Source organism: Cebus imitator, unplaced genomic scaffold (genome assembly GCF_001604975.1).
Source record: "Cebus imitator isolate Cc_AM_T3 unplaced genomic scaffold, Cebus_imitator-1.0 Scaffold0, whole genome shotgun sequence".
NCBI classification, from domain to species: domain Eukaryota; kingdom Metazoa; phylum Chordata; class Mammalia; order Primates; family Cebidae; genus Cebus; species Cebus imitator.
The window spans coordinates 3,448,210-3,463,610 of record NW_016107315.1 but is presented as its reverse complement, the minus strand read 5'-3'; the positions used below and the strand labels follow the sequence as shown (position 1 = coordinate 3,463,610).

Genomic DNA, 15,401 nt, shown 5'->3' with positions numbered 1-15,401 from the left:
GCTGTTAGAGAAGGCTCCCAATCCCTGAATGTGAATAGATGGGGGATTTGGGGAAGAACAGGACCCACACAGTTCCCTCAACTTTCTCTTCTTTTTACCTGGGTATGTGCTCCCATGGTCCTACTAGGAATTGGGTGCTTGGGGCCTAGAACCAGGAGCCAGTGGCCTTCTCCACTCTGGACTTATGCCTGTAACACCGTGGCTCAGCACCAGCATTCCTTAGACTCTGGGCCCCCAGCTCCTCCCTGTCTGCCTTTTAAGTCCCTCCTTCCTGTACCAGTTAGCCAGTTCTTCAGATTTGGGGTTCAGATCCTGCCTCTGCTACCCCCTAGCTGTGTGACCAAGGGCAGCTCTTAACCTCTCTGAATCTCTGTAACTCGCGTGAAGATATGGGCAAGATCTTAATGTAGCCTTTACCCTGTGCTTGACTCCATTCTAAGTGGCCCATGTGTATTTCATACTCAATCTTCATGACTATGGGGTTGGTGCTGTCATCCCTATTGTACAAAAGAGACAGCTGAGGCACAGAGAGGTGAAAGAACCAGCCCAAGATCACACAGCAGTGCTCATAAAACGTGGATCCCAGGGCATGGCATACAATAGGTGCCGAGAGAACAGTGGCCATATGATGATAAACATCTCATCCCACATTTGGGAAACAGGGACTTGAAAGGGGTTGGGAGTACCCAAGGCCTTACAGTCAGGTAGGGGCAGTGCCACTGGGAACACACAGGCTTCTTGGCAGGGATCAGAGCCCACCATCCTCTTCTAGTTCTAAGAGTTCAGTTCAGCCCACCCAAGCTGACAAGTTGACAACCCACCATGTACCAGGTTCTCCAAGGGACAGGGAGGCTGACAGAGGCTGTTTAGTAGGGCCTGAAGCCTGGGCCTATGATTTGGGGCAGGGGCAGGTGTAGGATGATATGCAATTTCCCCCCCATCTCTGCTTATATCACCTCTTTTACAGCATGGAAGGTGGTGAGTTGTTCAGCAGGATTCAGGAGCGTGGCGACCAGGCTTTCACTGAGAGAGGTATGTGCATGTAGCTGGACCAGCAGGAGGATTCAGGGTGAGAGGTATGGACCAGAGAGTTGTGTGTGATACAAGACCCTGTCCCTCTCTGTGCCTCAGTCTTCCCAACTGAACAAGAAAGGGTGGGACTCAATGTCCATCCCCACAAGGGACTCTCTGAGTCTGGGACACTTTGTCAAAGATGGACTCTGTGGCTTTGGGATGGAAGTGTTGCCTCGAGTTGAGCTGGGGAGAGGTAGCTCAGGACTGAGGAAAGAGGTTTAGATGGGTTGAGGGTATCCTTGGAGGAAACTGGGGTGTCTGGGGTGGGGGTCCAGGATAGAGATCCTGGGTAGCAAGAACGCTGTCACTGTCTTCTTGTCTTGTGCTGATCGGGTGCTGGACTGTGTCCAGGAGGGATGATAGGGTGAGAGCTTGACCTTTGACTGGCATCACTGACCCCCTCCTCCCTTGTCTGTTTCTGCAGAAGCTGCAGAGATAATGCGGGATATTGGCACTGCCATCCAGTTTCTGCACAGCCATAACATCGCCCACCGAGATGTCAAGGTAAGGCTCCAGGATCCAGGTTGGGGGCCCAGGGAAGAGGATACTATCCCACTCCACAATCCCTGGTGGCATCTAGGACCCACTGGATGGAGGCTAGGCTTCATAGTCACATTCAAAGCCTCTGCTGTGTGTTCCAGACTGCTCTTCTCAGCCTCTTCTCTAGTTTCAGCATACTCATTCTGTTCTCACCAGATGGGTGTCCTTGTTTCCTTCAAACACTTAGTAATCCCAATAGTAATAAGAATAACTGAGTGCCTGCCTCAAGCCAGCAGGCTCTAACAAGCATCTCATTTCATTCTCACCCAGACTTGTGAGATAAATGCCATTACCCATTTTACAGATGAGGAAAACAAGGCTCAGAGAAAGATTAAGTGACTTGCCCAGAGCTCTGTTGTTGCTGCACTGGGATTCATTCATTCATTTGTTCACTTGTTTAGCAAAAAATTTTGTGTGCACACGATGTGCCGGGCCTTAGGCAGGGGCTGCCAGATGCAGTTGGTTGTTTTTTTTTTTTTAATTAGATGGAGTCTCACTCTGATACCCAGGCTGGAGTGCAGTGGTGCAATCTTGGTTCACTGCAGCTTCTGCCTCCTGGGTTAAAGCGATTCTCCTGCCTCAGCTTCCTAAATAGCTGGGACTATAGGTACACACCACCACAGCTGGCTAATTTTTGTATTTTTAGTAGAGATGGGATTTCACCATGTTGGCCAGGATGGTCTTGAACTCCTGACCACAGGTGATCCGCCCGCCCACCTCAGCCTCCCAAAGTGTTAGGATTACAGGTGTGAGCCACCGCACCTGGCCCTGTTGGGGCTTTTGTGAAGTCATAGCCATAGTTTTGGCAGATCAGGCCCTCTAATACCAGCATTTTCAGGGAAAAAAGCCATTTTCTGGGCACTGGAGGAAGGAACAGAAGTAGTGCTAATTGTTGGGCCACCTTCCAGTCTTGAAGCTGGAAGCTCAGCTCTCCAAATTTTCTATCCTGAGAGGCCTGGGTCTTAGAGGTCATCTGGATCAGATGGATGAAATGCAAACCGAGGCAGCTCTGCATGTACAACACACACATGCACGTGTATACATCAGTCTGTGTAAGCACGATCAGAGCAGAGTCTGTTCCTCCTGGACCCTCTGCCCCAAGCCTTGAACATTACCTTCCTTGGCTTATTTCTTCCTCAGACTGGACAGAGGCAAGCTGAGGTTCCAGCTGCTGCATCAGGTGCTTCCTCTGGCTGAGTACCTCAAGCTGCACAGTTATTCTTTGATTCTAGATACACGTGGAGCCACAAACAGACATACCTTCTGAATCCTTGCTTTACTTGGACCCTGGCTTCTTTTATTTTCCCAAAGAGAGAAAAGCCTTCTGCAGAGGAGATTCCCTTGGATAAACTAAAACTGCTTTTCTGTTTTTATCACAATTGAGAAGGTCAGATCTTCTCAAATGGAACCTGAGAAATAGCTTCTATCGATTCTAAATGACAGCTCTATCCAACACCCCATCCTTCTACCCCAGCTCCGCTTGGGGGTCTCTTCTGCTTCTCTCCATGGGCCTACATCCTACCCATTCTTTAAAAACCAGTTTCAGGGACAGACCTCTCCACTGCCCTCATCTGCCAGGCCCCTGGCTACTCCTGGGACACAGGAAGATTGCCTCCGTGCAGCTCCTGGGGTCTGAGCAACCCAGGCCTTCTCACCTGAGCAACCTCAATGGGGCTGTCCTGCTGGCCGTGTAGGCTTCACTCTAGGCTGGGTATGGGCCATGTGCTTGGCAACACTGGCTTATGAGCAGACTACCTTCTCCTAGCACCCTTGCTCTGGCATTTCATGGCAATATCACCAACTCAGGATCAGAAGTTCCTGTCCCAGGCTCTCTATGGCACTTGGTCATTAACAGCCTTGGCTGAACACCTGCCTTGGCTTTCTCTTTTGTGAATGAAGGTGGCACCTTGGTTTTCACTATATTTGGCCCATATTGGTGGGCAAGGCCCAGGTCTTTTTATAAATGGACCTGACTCCTTCTGTACTGGGATGGAGTTGGGGAGTCTGGCTGAAGATCACCTTGGGGCTCTGCCCCTGCCTGGTTCCTAACTCCAAACCAATGTTTTCTTTTCCTGGCCTAGCCTGAAAACCTGCTCTACACATCTAAGGAGAAAGACGCAGTACTTAAGCTCACCGATTTTGGCTTTGCTAAGGAGACCACCCAAAATGCCCTGCAGACACCCTGCTATACTCCCTATTATGTGGGTGAGTCCTTGGGACATGATTTGTAACTCCCCACCCCAACTTATACAGCTGTATTGTGGGGTAGCTAGTGGGTTGCAGAAACCAAAGGGTTAAAGCCCAGCAAGGAGGGAGGGGGAGAATTCTGTCTGCATGGAGGCGGGTGACGTGGGGGGCCGGAGGCTGCAAAAATATTCTCCCAAACTTCAGCTTCTGCTTTTGAAAATAGATCCAGGAAAATTCTGGCTGTGGCCTGTGAGCTGAATGACATCACAGCAGCTCTAAATATATATGTGATAAAAGGCTGCCATCAGCTCGGGACGGAGCCCAACTGCGGTTGTTTTTCTCTAGTTTTTGTCTTCCTAAGATTCATATTCAGAAAGTGGGCAGGCATTTCTTCCTACATTGGAGGGACAAAGGGTACCAGTCACCTGCCTTGTGAGAGAGGGTCACTTAAGCCAGGGCTGGGAAGTGTGCACATAGTCATGCTTCCTGGAAAAGTTCCCTGCCCTTCTGCAAGTGGGCAACCCCCCAGATCTGAAAAAGCTCCTTGCCAAAACTGCCCCCTAACCTGAGAGTGGGGTGATGACAAAGGGCTTTTCTCCCTTAGAACAGGTCTTTATAGAGGGCTGCTGAAGGGGTGGGAAGCTCCTTGAGACAGTTTAAATGGCACTCTGTTAACCAGGATGTGTTTTGCAGTATTTTAAATTAGAAATCTTCTAGCCTATTCACCTCATTGCACAGGGAAGACAAAGGCTCCATGGATTGGTAGCCAAGCCAATGATGGAATGCAGAGCCCTGCCCCTGGTTCCTCCTTGCCTGTCACCTAGGCTGTGCATTCAAGGAGGCAAGGAACATAGAACAGCTGGCAGGCCAAGGCCCTCTCACCTATAGCAGTTTCCCATCAAGCCCAGACTGGCTTTCTCTTCTCTTCTCTCACCAAGGTTGACACTGGCAGAGGGGCTCAGGCCCAGGGGAGCTGGGAGTATGTCTGAAAGTGGTTGTTTTTTTCTGGGAGCTTTCTCCCCCTGCAACTTCACACCCATGCTGCCTTCCCAAAAGGTGCCAGACGCCAGTCTGCTCTGCCCTACTTCCCAACTCAGGCACCTCTTCCCCACCTTGCCCAGGCTTCAGGGTCCTGCCTGGGCTCCAAGACCCTTGAGGCTGAAAGTCCTGCTGTCTCTCTGCCCTGGCAGCCCCTGAGGTCCTGGGTCCAGAGAAGTATGACAAGTCATGTGACATGTGGTCCCTGGGTGTCATCATGTATATCCTGTGAGTACCTTCCCCAACCCTGGTATCATCTCCTGCCCTCACCCCCACTTTGAGCCCTCAGGACCACTTCTGTCCCCTATCCCTATGTCCTTGGTGAGGGGCTTGTATGTGTTACTCCTCATGCAGGCTGCCCTTCCCTTTTGGTCATGGGATACCACTCCTTCAGGTGCCTGAGGGTCTCCCGATGCCAAGGGCGGATGGCATTCCTGGGATGTGCCTGGGAGTCCAGAGGGCTGTATTGCCATGGTGTCTGGTTGCCCTTCTCCCCAGTCAGGGGCTTTTGAGGGGAAATGGGTTCATCCTGGCACTGCCCCCACCCTATGCCAAATGCCTTCCCCCTTCCCCCAGCCTTTGTGGCTTCCCACCCTTCTACTCCAACACGGGCCAGGCCATCTCCCCAGGAATGAAGAGGAGGATCCGCCTGGGCCAGTATGGCTTCCCCAATCCTGAGTGGTCAGAGGTCTCTGAGGATGGTGAGTGAACCTCTCTGCCCCGGCCTGCCTCACCTGGCCCCTGCGGCTTTCATTCTGGGAAATCTTTGGTGTCAAACTGACCTGTGTCAAACTGACCTGTGTTCAAATCTGACTCCCCCTTTTCCCAGCTACGGGACCCTAGGCAAGTCCCCTAAGCTTCTTGAGCCCCAGTTTCTACATCTGCCAAACAGGCTCAAAACTTGCCTCCTTAAAATTCTCTCTGACTCCTACTCCTCATTCATATTCTCCCCTCTGAGGACCACAAACAAGCCTCTCCTGTATGAGTTATCTACTGCTGCTTAACAAATTATCCTGAACACTTAGTGCTTTAAAACAAGAAATAGTTGTTAGCTCACTATTTCTGTGGGTTGGGAATTTGGGAGCACATGCAGCCCTTGTCCCAGCAGAGCATGTAGCCGGCTCTGAGGAACTCTGCAACCTCACCGCTCCCCTCTCTTCCATTGGCCTCCCTAGCCAAGCAGCTGATCCGCCTCCTGCTGAAAACAGACCCCACAGAGAGGCTGACCATCACTCAGTTCATGAACCATCCCTGGATCAATGTGAGCGCCTCCTCCTCCCACAGCAGGCAGGATGTCCAGCAGGATCGGGGCTGCGGGGCAGGAGGGTGGTGGCTCTGCCTTGAGGCCCTGGTACAGGGTTGGAATGGGCCCATGAGCACAGGTAGATAGTAGGGCCTCACCTACAACCTGGCTTTGCCACTGCCCCAATGAGGCTTCTTCCCTGCTCTGAGCCTTAGTTTTCCCATATGAGACTGGGAGAAGGGGGTGGAGTAGGGGAAGCCAGTGCTGTCCCAGGTGCCTCCAGTTTCTAATCCATGGGTGCGGGACTCCTTCCAGCAATCGATGGTGGTGCCACAGACCCCACTCCACACGGCCCGAGTGCTACAGGAGGACAAAGATCATTGGGATGAAGTCAAGGTGGGTGGGCTCTGCCTTAGTCTCTGTCTCTCACTGCAGGTTCCAGGATTTTGGCAAAAGGGACTTCAGGGTGGTGGCTACCCAGGATCTGGGGTCTTTGGGCCCTTTCTATGCCTGGAGCATGGGGTGTCAGTGACTGTCGCAGTGGTCCGACCTCTGGAGTGCCTCACATGGCACTCCAAGGATTGGGCCACACTACTCCATTCAGTGTGCTGTTCCTGACTCAATTCCTCAATGAATGGGGCTTTGGTACCAAGCTTGGATGACAACCTCATAACCAACAACATTTGGGAGGGTGGTCAGCCTGGTTTTAGACCCAGCAGAGGCCATGTTTGAACACATGGAGTAGCAACTCCAGCAGTACAATCTCCAGGCCCCAGTGTGCTGCCTACCCAGCGAGATGGCATTCTCTGCAGGTCTAGTGGTTCTGTGGTGGAATTGGTTTAGTTCACTATCCCGCTTTCCCTTGGTGTGGTCCCAGGGAGTCACTATCCTTTTGTGCCTTAGTGAATAAGCTCAGTGTCTACCACAGAGGATTATAGTGAGGATCATGTGATGCAAATGGCTTGTCCCAGTGCTGGGCACACAGCAGGCACAGAGGCAGCACAGCCTGTCACTGATATTGTTAAGAGGCTGCCCAGGCAGGGGGTGATAACTCCAAAGGCCAGTACATCCTGATCTCTTAGTGCCCCCCCCATCCTGTCTGTCCCCAGGAGGAGATGACCAGTGCTTTGGCCACTATGCGGGTAGACTACGACCAGGTGAAGATCAAGGACCTGAAGACCTCTAACAACCGGCTCCTCAACAAGCGGAGAAAAAAGCAGGCAGGCAGCTCCTCTGCCACACAAGGCTGCAACAACCAGTAGCTCATGGGGACTTGGAGGAGCCAGGCCTCTGAGCCTGCATGGCAGGCTGGAGTGTGCTGAGGCCCTGGCCAGGAGGGCCCAGGGTCATTCTTTTAACAAAAGGATTTTGTTTTGTTTTAATTTGTCACTTGGAACTTCAGGATGGAGGACACTGACCCTAAACCTCCTTCAGATCTCTGGCCCAGGCTCAAGCCCTAGAGAGGGGCAGGGCCTATGGCCTGGAAGCCGCCTGCTGCCGCAGCAGCACCTTTAGCCAGGGTGGCCTGAGTGAGGCCTCTGTGCTGTCCTGCCCTGGTACATGGCCTTAGCCTTCTAGGCCACTGGGAGTTGTGGCTGAGCTTCCCATCTTCCACGTCTTCCACTGAGACATCCCCCTGCGGGGTGGGCAGATGGGCCTGGCCTTGAGAAAGGCATTGGCCATTGGTTGCCATGGTGACCAGGGACCACGTGCTGTCTGTGAATGCTGAGTGAGTGAGTAAGGGAGGAGGGGCAATCCAAGGTTCACCTCTGCCTTCTTGGGGAGGCTGGTTTCTCGAACACTGGCTGCCCCCTCAGTCTCACTCCTCCTTGGGCTCCCTGAGGCTGCAGGGTCCAGTCTGCCTGCCTCCCTGTGCAGTCCAGCCCTGCCTTGCTGCAGCCCCAGCCCAGACAGCACTCAGCGCTCTCCCCTGAGGGAATCCCTGGGCCTCCCCATCCCATCACTACTCCTTACCCCAAAGGGTGGCTTTTCATCTCAACTTAAGGTGAGGGATATTTTTAACCTTTTTCCACTTTGGAAAATGTCACTGTGACAAAAGCCAGTATACTTCCCCTGCACCCACCTGCTCACCAGATCTCAGGCAGGAAAGCCCCTCTCTGTTGATTTCAGGGGCTATCTTTTGGTGTACTTGTGTGAAAGTGGCTGGCTGAGAGCAGGGCTAAAGAGGCTTCCCATTAACCTGAGGTCTCTTTCTTTACTCTGGGTCAGACCTGAGGTTGGGGAAGGTGACCGAGCCCTGCTCAGAGGTCTGGTCCTGGCTTGGGCCTGAGTCGGGGCAAAGACACCTGCCTGGCTGATGGAGGCTTACCCAGCCCCACCCCGTCATGGTAGCCTCAGGGTGCCAAGTGCCTAATACTGCCTGACAAGTGCCTGACACCCAGCCTAGTTCCTTCCTGGCCCCTGTCTCACTGGCTGGGAAACCCTAGACCATGTCAGATAGGACAACACTGCTGGGTTTTACATCCAGACCGTAATAAACACCATTTCATCATTTCCTCCTGGCTCCTGGGTTTACTCTTTGTCTACAGGGGTGGACAAAAGTGGCCCAAGGGCAGCTTCTCACACTCCCTAGTGATTTCACCCCAGTTGGAGAGGGTGCCTCAGGCCTGGTAAGCATGCCATGCTAATTCCAAGGCCACTGGGTCCTTGCTAGGCGTAGAAAGGTCAGAGGAGCTGAGGGATGGCAGCTGCCACATACCTCCCAGCTCTGTGCCGCCCCTGTGCAGTGTGTGTGACACCTACCCCCAGCCCTGTGTGTGCCAGTGGCTGCCCACAGTGGCCACCCCCAGCTGTGTGCCAGCCTGCTGAAGGGCGGGCAGAGTGCCTGCTGCAGCACTGAGCTATTTTCAGAAGCTGCCAGATTTCATTTGGCAGTGAGAATATCAAGGAGGGGAGGAGGTGGGATGCTGCAAGACTGTCTTTTGACTACTCTAGTAACAGAGCACTCTCACCCCTTAGGAGCCCTTGCGGGCAGCCTCAAGGAGGGCTCTAACTGGCATTTCTCCCCGAGCTTCTATCTTGAAACCTCCCAGTTTTCCAAGAGCTCATCTGCTGCCTGCAGTGCTGGCTCCTCCGCCCCTCTTCCCTCAGGGCATGGGGGAGGGTGCAGAGATGCTGGAAGGCAGGGGACAGGCAAACAGGCTTGAGATGTTCTGCTGCTTCCCAGCCTGGTGACCTTGGGAAGCTTTCTTGGCCTCAGTTTCCTCAGCTGTGTCCTAGTGATGACAGTGCCCATCTCGTGGAGTCATGTGGGGGATTTGAGCAGATGATGTGTGTGAAATACTTAGTGAGGTGCCAGGTGCATGGCTTGTGCCCCACACCCATTAGCTACTCCAACATCCTTAGCCATCAGGAAGGGGAGAACTAGCTAGAGTTACATCTAGAGTATCTAGAAGTCTGTAGAGGAAAAAGCAGCCCAAATCTACCTCAGCAACTTTCTATCCAGAAAATCATGCCCTCCTCACCCATGGGGTTTTATTTCCAAGGGCCTGCTCCCTAGAGCAGCATCATATGGGCCTGGGCCTCCTGGGCTTCCAGGAGGATGACCAGATAAGTTCAAGAGACCCCGTGGAGCCTGTAGTCCAGCCTAGCTTTCCTAGTGTACTCCATACCTGGAGGAATGCTGGCCAGACACAAAGGTAGATGTAGGCTGTCTAGTCACATAGCTGTGGAGGCAGGGATGGCCTCCCTTGCTTGGCTGCCAAGCATCCAGTACCTGCGAGCTATGCTGGGTACAAGGAAGGCTACAGTGAGAGCTTCAGACAGGGGGCTCACCTCAAGGTGTTTACATTCATGAGGGAGAAGGTAAAAACATAACATGTTGAAAATGTTGAATCAAGGTCTTGATGTGGTCTGTGAAGGAAGAACCTGGCTCCAGGAGAAGGAGGTGTCATGGGGCAGTTTAAGTCAAAGAGAGAATGTATGCATCCCAGTGCTGAGAAGGATGACTGATAGGTTACAGGGTTGCAGGCAGAAGTACAGGAGCAGGGTCTCAGGAACAGAGGGATTCCATGTTCTAGGACTCCATCTACCATTTGTCTCTGCCAGTCTGTGCGTCTCCCTGGGGCTGGCCTTGATCCTCTGCCTGCACTGGCCTTTTTTTTTTTTTTTTTTTTTTTTTTTTTTTTTTTTTTTTTTTGCCTTCTCCACAGGCAAAACCAGAACTGCAGAAGTCCTAGCTGGGGAGGTCATCTGCACAGGTGTCCACATGTCAGTTTCAGGGAAAGATTCTTATTGGTCACATTTAGCCCCTTGCTGTTGTAGGGGAGAGGGTAAAGCCCTTCCTGTAACTAGGTGGGGAGGGGTGCCCCAGAGGCAGTTAGCAGAGGAACAAATGGAAGGATTGCCCCATTATCTCCCACATCTGTTTGGCCACTTCCCAAGAGCTCATGAGGAGCCTGGTATACCGGCAAGCCCAGCCCAGGGCCTGGCTCCGTCATCTCCTGCATCAGTTGTTGCTCTTACAAACCAGGACCGGGAGGCTGGATGCCTGACCATGTCACACTTTTTTTGGGCTTCAGTGTGGCTGTCTGTGAAATGGGAGCAAATCTCTGACAATCAGCTAGATTTAGAGCTAAGAAGCCAAGTGGCCTCTTGTTCTCATCAGCAAGTCCAGACACACAGGCATTTGCACGAGCTCTATGATAGCTTTCCTGGCAGATTTTGGTAAAGAATTTCCTAAGAAGCTACTTGGGAGGTCGAGGAAGGATAGCTTGAGCCCAGGAGCTCGAAGTTATAGCAAGCCATGACTGTGCCACTTCATTCCAGTCTGGGCCACAGAGCAAGATTCTGTCTCTTAAAAAAATCAAAAAAAAAAAAAAAAAAAAAAAAAAAAAAAAAAAAAAAAAAAAAAAAAAAGGCCAGGTACAGTGGCTCATACCTGTAATCCCAGCACTCTGGGAGGCCAAGATGGACAGATCACTAGGTCAAGGGATCGAGACCATCCTGGCCAACATTGTGAAACCCTGTCTCTACTAAAAATACAAAAATTAGCTAGGCGTGGTGGCACACGACTGTAGTCCCAATTACTCGGGCGGCTTAGGTAGGAGAATCCCTTGAACCCAGGAGGCAGAGGTTGCAGTGAGCCAAGATCATGCCATGCACTCCAGCCTGGGTGACAGAGTGAGACTCTGTCTCAAACAAAAAAAAAATTCCATGAAAGATATATACACGTGTGTGTGTGCATGCATGTGTGTGCATGCGTGTGTGTGTGTGTGTGTTTGTGTGTGTGTGTGTGTGACATCTCTTCCCAGTGATGTTCCCCCTGATCTGGCCAATAGCCCTGATTCTGTCCTCCAAACCTGATGCTGGTTGGCTTCCAACAACCTGGCTCATTGCTATTCTACACCAGCCCCTCTCTGCCCTCAATTCAGCCCTTCCACTGCCATGTCACAATTGAGCCTCAAAATACAGCCTGCTACAGCCTCTGCAGGCATCTCAGTGCTTCCAAGCCTGCTTGAAACTTTCTTTCTGGCCAGCATGGGGAGGGGGAAGATAGGCCATGTGTGGCTGTCTCCGGACCTAGCTGCCTTGGTCCTGACTGATTTGGGCCTGACTGCTTTGGGCCGAGCCTTTGCATCCCTCGTGTGTTCTCACAGCTGCCCACAAACCCGGCAGGGTAAAATTCTTCCTTTTGTCCTGCTGAGCAGCCAGCATGCTTAACTAGCAGGCAGGGAAGGGTCTGGCAAGCCCACCTCTCCTGCTGTGTGTGGGATGGAGTGGGGTGTCTAGAGCCAGGAGATCTGAGCTTGGTTTATATGAAGCCTTGAGCAAGGCAGTTATTATTTTTACAGTTGCCCATTAGTAAAATGAAACACTGAATTAACAGGACCAGATTATTCCAGCACCCTTGACAGACATTATCACTGCGAGTTGATGGATTGCGAGGAATGCTCTATGTTCAGGTGGATCATGCATTTTTCCAGATCTCAGCTTTCTTATGTGTTATAGTGATCCCCATAAGGAAGGGGCAGGGCTGCAGTGAACACGGAGAAGGGTGGCCGAGCCCAAAGGCCTTGGTCACCGGCACAGTGCAAGTGTCTGCTAGGTGATGCACTAAGCTGCCCGGCACTCTGCCATTTCTACCTCCTCTGTGTCCCCTGACCAGGAGGAGAAGGCAGCTGGTGACTCAAGGGAACCAGTTCCCTGGGGCTCAGAGGAGCTGGCAGAGAGGTTAATTGGGGTGTGGGGCCACCTGCTGGTCACCTGGGTAAGCATTCAGTGGACACCTACTGTGTGCCACAGCCTGAAGGAGCTGTGGGGCAGGGGAGAGACCGCAGCATTAAAATGAATAGCTGACATTTATTGAGTGCCTACTGTGTGCCAGGACTGTGCTAGGGTTTTACATGGATCATCTCACTAAGTCCTCACATTCTCATCTTACAGATAGAGAAACTGAGTCCCAAGCTCTTAGCTGCTGCTCTGTGCACTAGAGGAGGTCAAAGGAAGGAAATGCTATTTTTTGGCTGAGGGCAATCACAGAAGACTTCCAGTAGGTTGACAATGTGAATTCAAAGGGAAAGCCAGATTTTGATAGTCAAACATTTAGGAATTTAGCTGGTAGGTACATGGGGAGGCAAGGCATTTTGTGTGAAGAATGGAGAAAAAGTCTGTTTACTGGGTGAGAGGCAGCCATGGCACAGGGGTCTCTCATTTCCTCATCTCCTGTAGGAAGTCAGAATGGGTGCTCACAGATGAGACAGTGGGCCCCTGGTAATAGCTCCTCCCTCTTAGAGCCCCCAGGGTTCTCCCATGGGTGGTGCATTCCCCCTCCACATGTGCACCTCTGCCTCCTCTGGAGATAGACCCAGCCAATGTGTCAATCTCTCCATCTCTTCTTACTGCTGTAGCATTTCTGGTTGACTTAAGAGTTGGCTGTCAGAATTGGGGCCAGATCTTTTCACACTGGACTCCCTGAACCCCCCAGGATTTGGTGAAGGAGTCCTAGGGCCCTCCCTTTTGGCTTCCAGTGCACTGTTTTATAGATTGGTGTCCTGAGATTTAATTTGAACACGTTTACATGCATTAAAAAAAGTTTATGGCGCACTGAACTAGACATTAACAAAATTGATCTCAAATTTTTCAAGGCAGGTATTGTGATTGCCATTTTACAGATGAGAAACCAAGGCTCAGAGTAACTAAGTGGCTGGCCAAGGTTTATGGCTGGCGAGGACAAGAGGCAGGGCTCTGACATGGCAAAATGGCTATAAGGTTGTCCTTTCTCCCACAATTCCTGCCCTTAGAGAGTCCATACTCCATGGACACAGGCACCTGTCAGCATTGTCTGGTGGGCAACCACTGGTGCTGACAAGGGGAGCAGAGATGACTGGATGCTTCTGGCTGTCTTAGGCAGGCTTGCTTTCCCTTTCTGGAGAGTTCACTATGGACAAAGAAAGTTGGGACAAAGAGTGGGTGGTGGGACTGAAGCACTGGGAAACCTGCCTTAGCCTATAAACCCTGCTATAAATCCTGCCCCTGTGTAGAGGCTGTGTGGATAAAGCAGATGACACCCCCATTCCCATTCCTTACCTTGATCTGTGTTGACAGCAAGCCAGGGGGTAATCAACTCTCAGACCTGGCAGAGATACTCTGTGTGGGAATGAGGCAGGCCCCTCAGCCACCTCTTGAAGCAGCACCCCCAGTGTGGGGACTCTCCCCAGCCCCGCCTCCCTTCCAGGTGATGGGACCTTGACTCATGGGTCATGTTTCCCCAGGTGGGCTACTGGGGCTGGATGGAGAGTTTCAGGGCCCACCAAAAAGGCCCAGGTGAGTGAGGGGCTGGGCTCTTAGCTCTGGGTCTGGACTGTTTGAGTCATGCCTTGGAGCTCATGTTTTAACAGCTAGTGTGTGCCAGACATATCTTGTACTTGATTTTGTTTACTTTTCTGTTCTTCCAGTAGCCCTCCCAGATGGAGGTTATGCCCATTTTGCAGATGAAGTCACTGAAATTTGAATGGTAACAGGAGAAACGTCCCAGGTTTCTATGAGTAGTGTGTGGCAGGACCAGGGTCTGAAGCCAGGGCATGGAACTTCATAATCCCCTTCCTAATGGGAAGGTTGTTCCTGCCCAAAGAGTTCCAATGTTATCTGACTTGTTCCCTAATCTGGTCTACCTGGAGCTGTCACAAACCCATTCCTTCTCTGCCCTGATTTTCTATGCCACTGGATGCCAGAGGAAGGATTCTTGGGGGTGACCTTCCATGACCTCTGGCCCCTGAACTTGGGCAAGGAGTGCCTGGCACCTCTCAGGATGCTCTAAAGTCGGAGTGCTTCCCTGCAGAGAAGACAGATGTTGATCTGAGTCACACAGCTTGGGATCCCCTCCTGACTCCACTCTGTGACCTTGGACAACCCCCTTAATCTCTCTGAGCCCATTTTCTCATTAGAACATAGAGATATATAGCAATGCCTGCCCTCAGACTGTGAGAGACTGGGAGAGGTAAAGCATGACAATCTGCTGAGCTCCCAGCATGTCATAGGTCCTGAAAAAATTCACCTTACATATGAGACTGAGTGGTGTGTAATGGTGTTGAAGGAAGTATTGAGTCACAGGTTAAAGCCTTCAGAAAGGAGGCTGACTTCCTGGGAGCACTCAGAGCTCCTGTCTAACTGAGCCGCCCACCTGCCCTTGAGGCCTCTCTCTCTCTCTCTGAAGGTTCTTGCCAGGCCACGACCTAGTAGGCTGTGTGGTGGGGCTGGCCAGGGCTGCTATGAAAGACAGGTGAAGCAGGGGAGGCTCTGCTCAGTGGCATCAGACAGGTCCAGAGAACCCCTCCTTACAGGGTCAGGAAGGGAACTAGAGACTGCGGGGCACCGTACCAGCTGGTGAGGGGATGGACTGGCCCAGCATGCCTCCTGTGGGTAGGCGTCCCTGTGCTGTTAGCTGAGCCAAGTTAAGCAGACAGGACTCCTACAATGATGGAGCCTACAGCCAAACAGTGGGGTGACAGGCAGGGAGAGAAGGATCGGGGGGAGGGTCTCTGAGAAGGGGACATTCAGCCAAAGATGAATTACAAGATGTTGGTTATAAAAAAAAGAGAGACCAGGCTGGGTGGCTCCCACCTGTAATCCCAGCACTTTGGGAGGCTGAGGTGGGCAAATCACCTGAGGTTGGGAGTTTAAGATCAGCCTAGCCAACTTGGTGAAACCCTGTCTCTACTAAAAACATAAAAATTCGTCAGGTATGGTGGCGGGCACCTGTAATCCCAGATACTCTGGAGGCTGAGGCAGGAGAATTGCTTGAACCTGGGAGGCAGAGGTTGCAGTGAGCTGAGATCGTACCACTGCACTCCAGCCTGGG

The 15,401-nt window shown here is 51.9% G+C and overlaps 1 protein-coding gene across 6 annotated transcripts in view; it reads left to right on the top strand.

The window, feature by feature from the left end:
* MAPKAPK3 (MAPK activated protein kinase 3) overlaps window positions 1-8,598 on the top strand; it is a 31,487-nt gene extending 22,889 nt beyond the window's left edge. For all 6 annotated transcript variants that reach the window (XM_037739535.1, XM_037739509.1, XM_017498161.2 and 3 more), the window contains 8 exons: window positions 968-1,032; window positions 1,499-1,578; window positions 3,696-3,819; window positions 4,992-5,067; window positions 5,416-5,540; window positions 6,015-6,100; window positions 6,398-6,478; window positions 7,192-8,598. In XM_037739535.1, coding sequence (XP_037595463.1) covers window positions 968-1,032; window positions 1,499-1,578; window positions 3,696-3,819; window positions 4,992-5,067; window positions 5,416-5,540; window positions 6,015-6,100; window positions 6,398-6,478; window positions 7,192-7,344 — 790 coding nt within the window. In that variant the 3' untranslated portion in view covers window positions 7,345-8,598. The remainder of the gene's footprint in view (window positions 1-967; window positions 1,033-1,498; window positions 1,579-3,695; window positions 3,820-4,991; window positions 5,068-5,415; window positions 5,541-6,014; window positions 6,101-6,397; window positions 6,479-7,191) is intronic.
* Window positions 8,599-15,401: the final 6,803 nt, after the last annotated feature.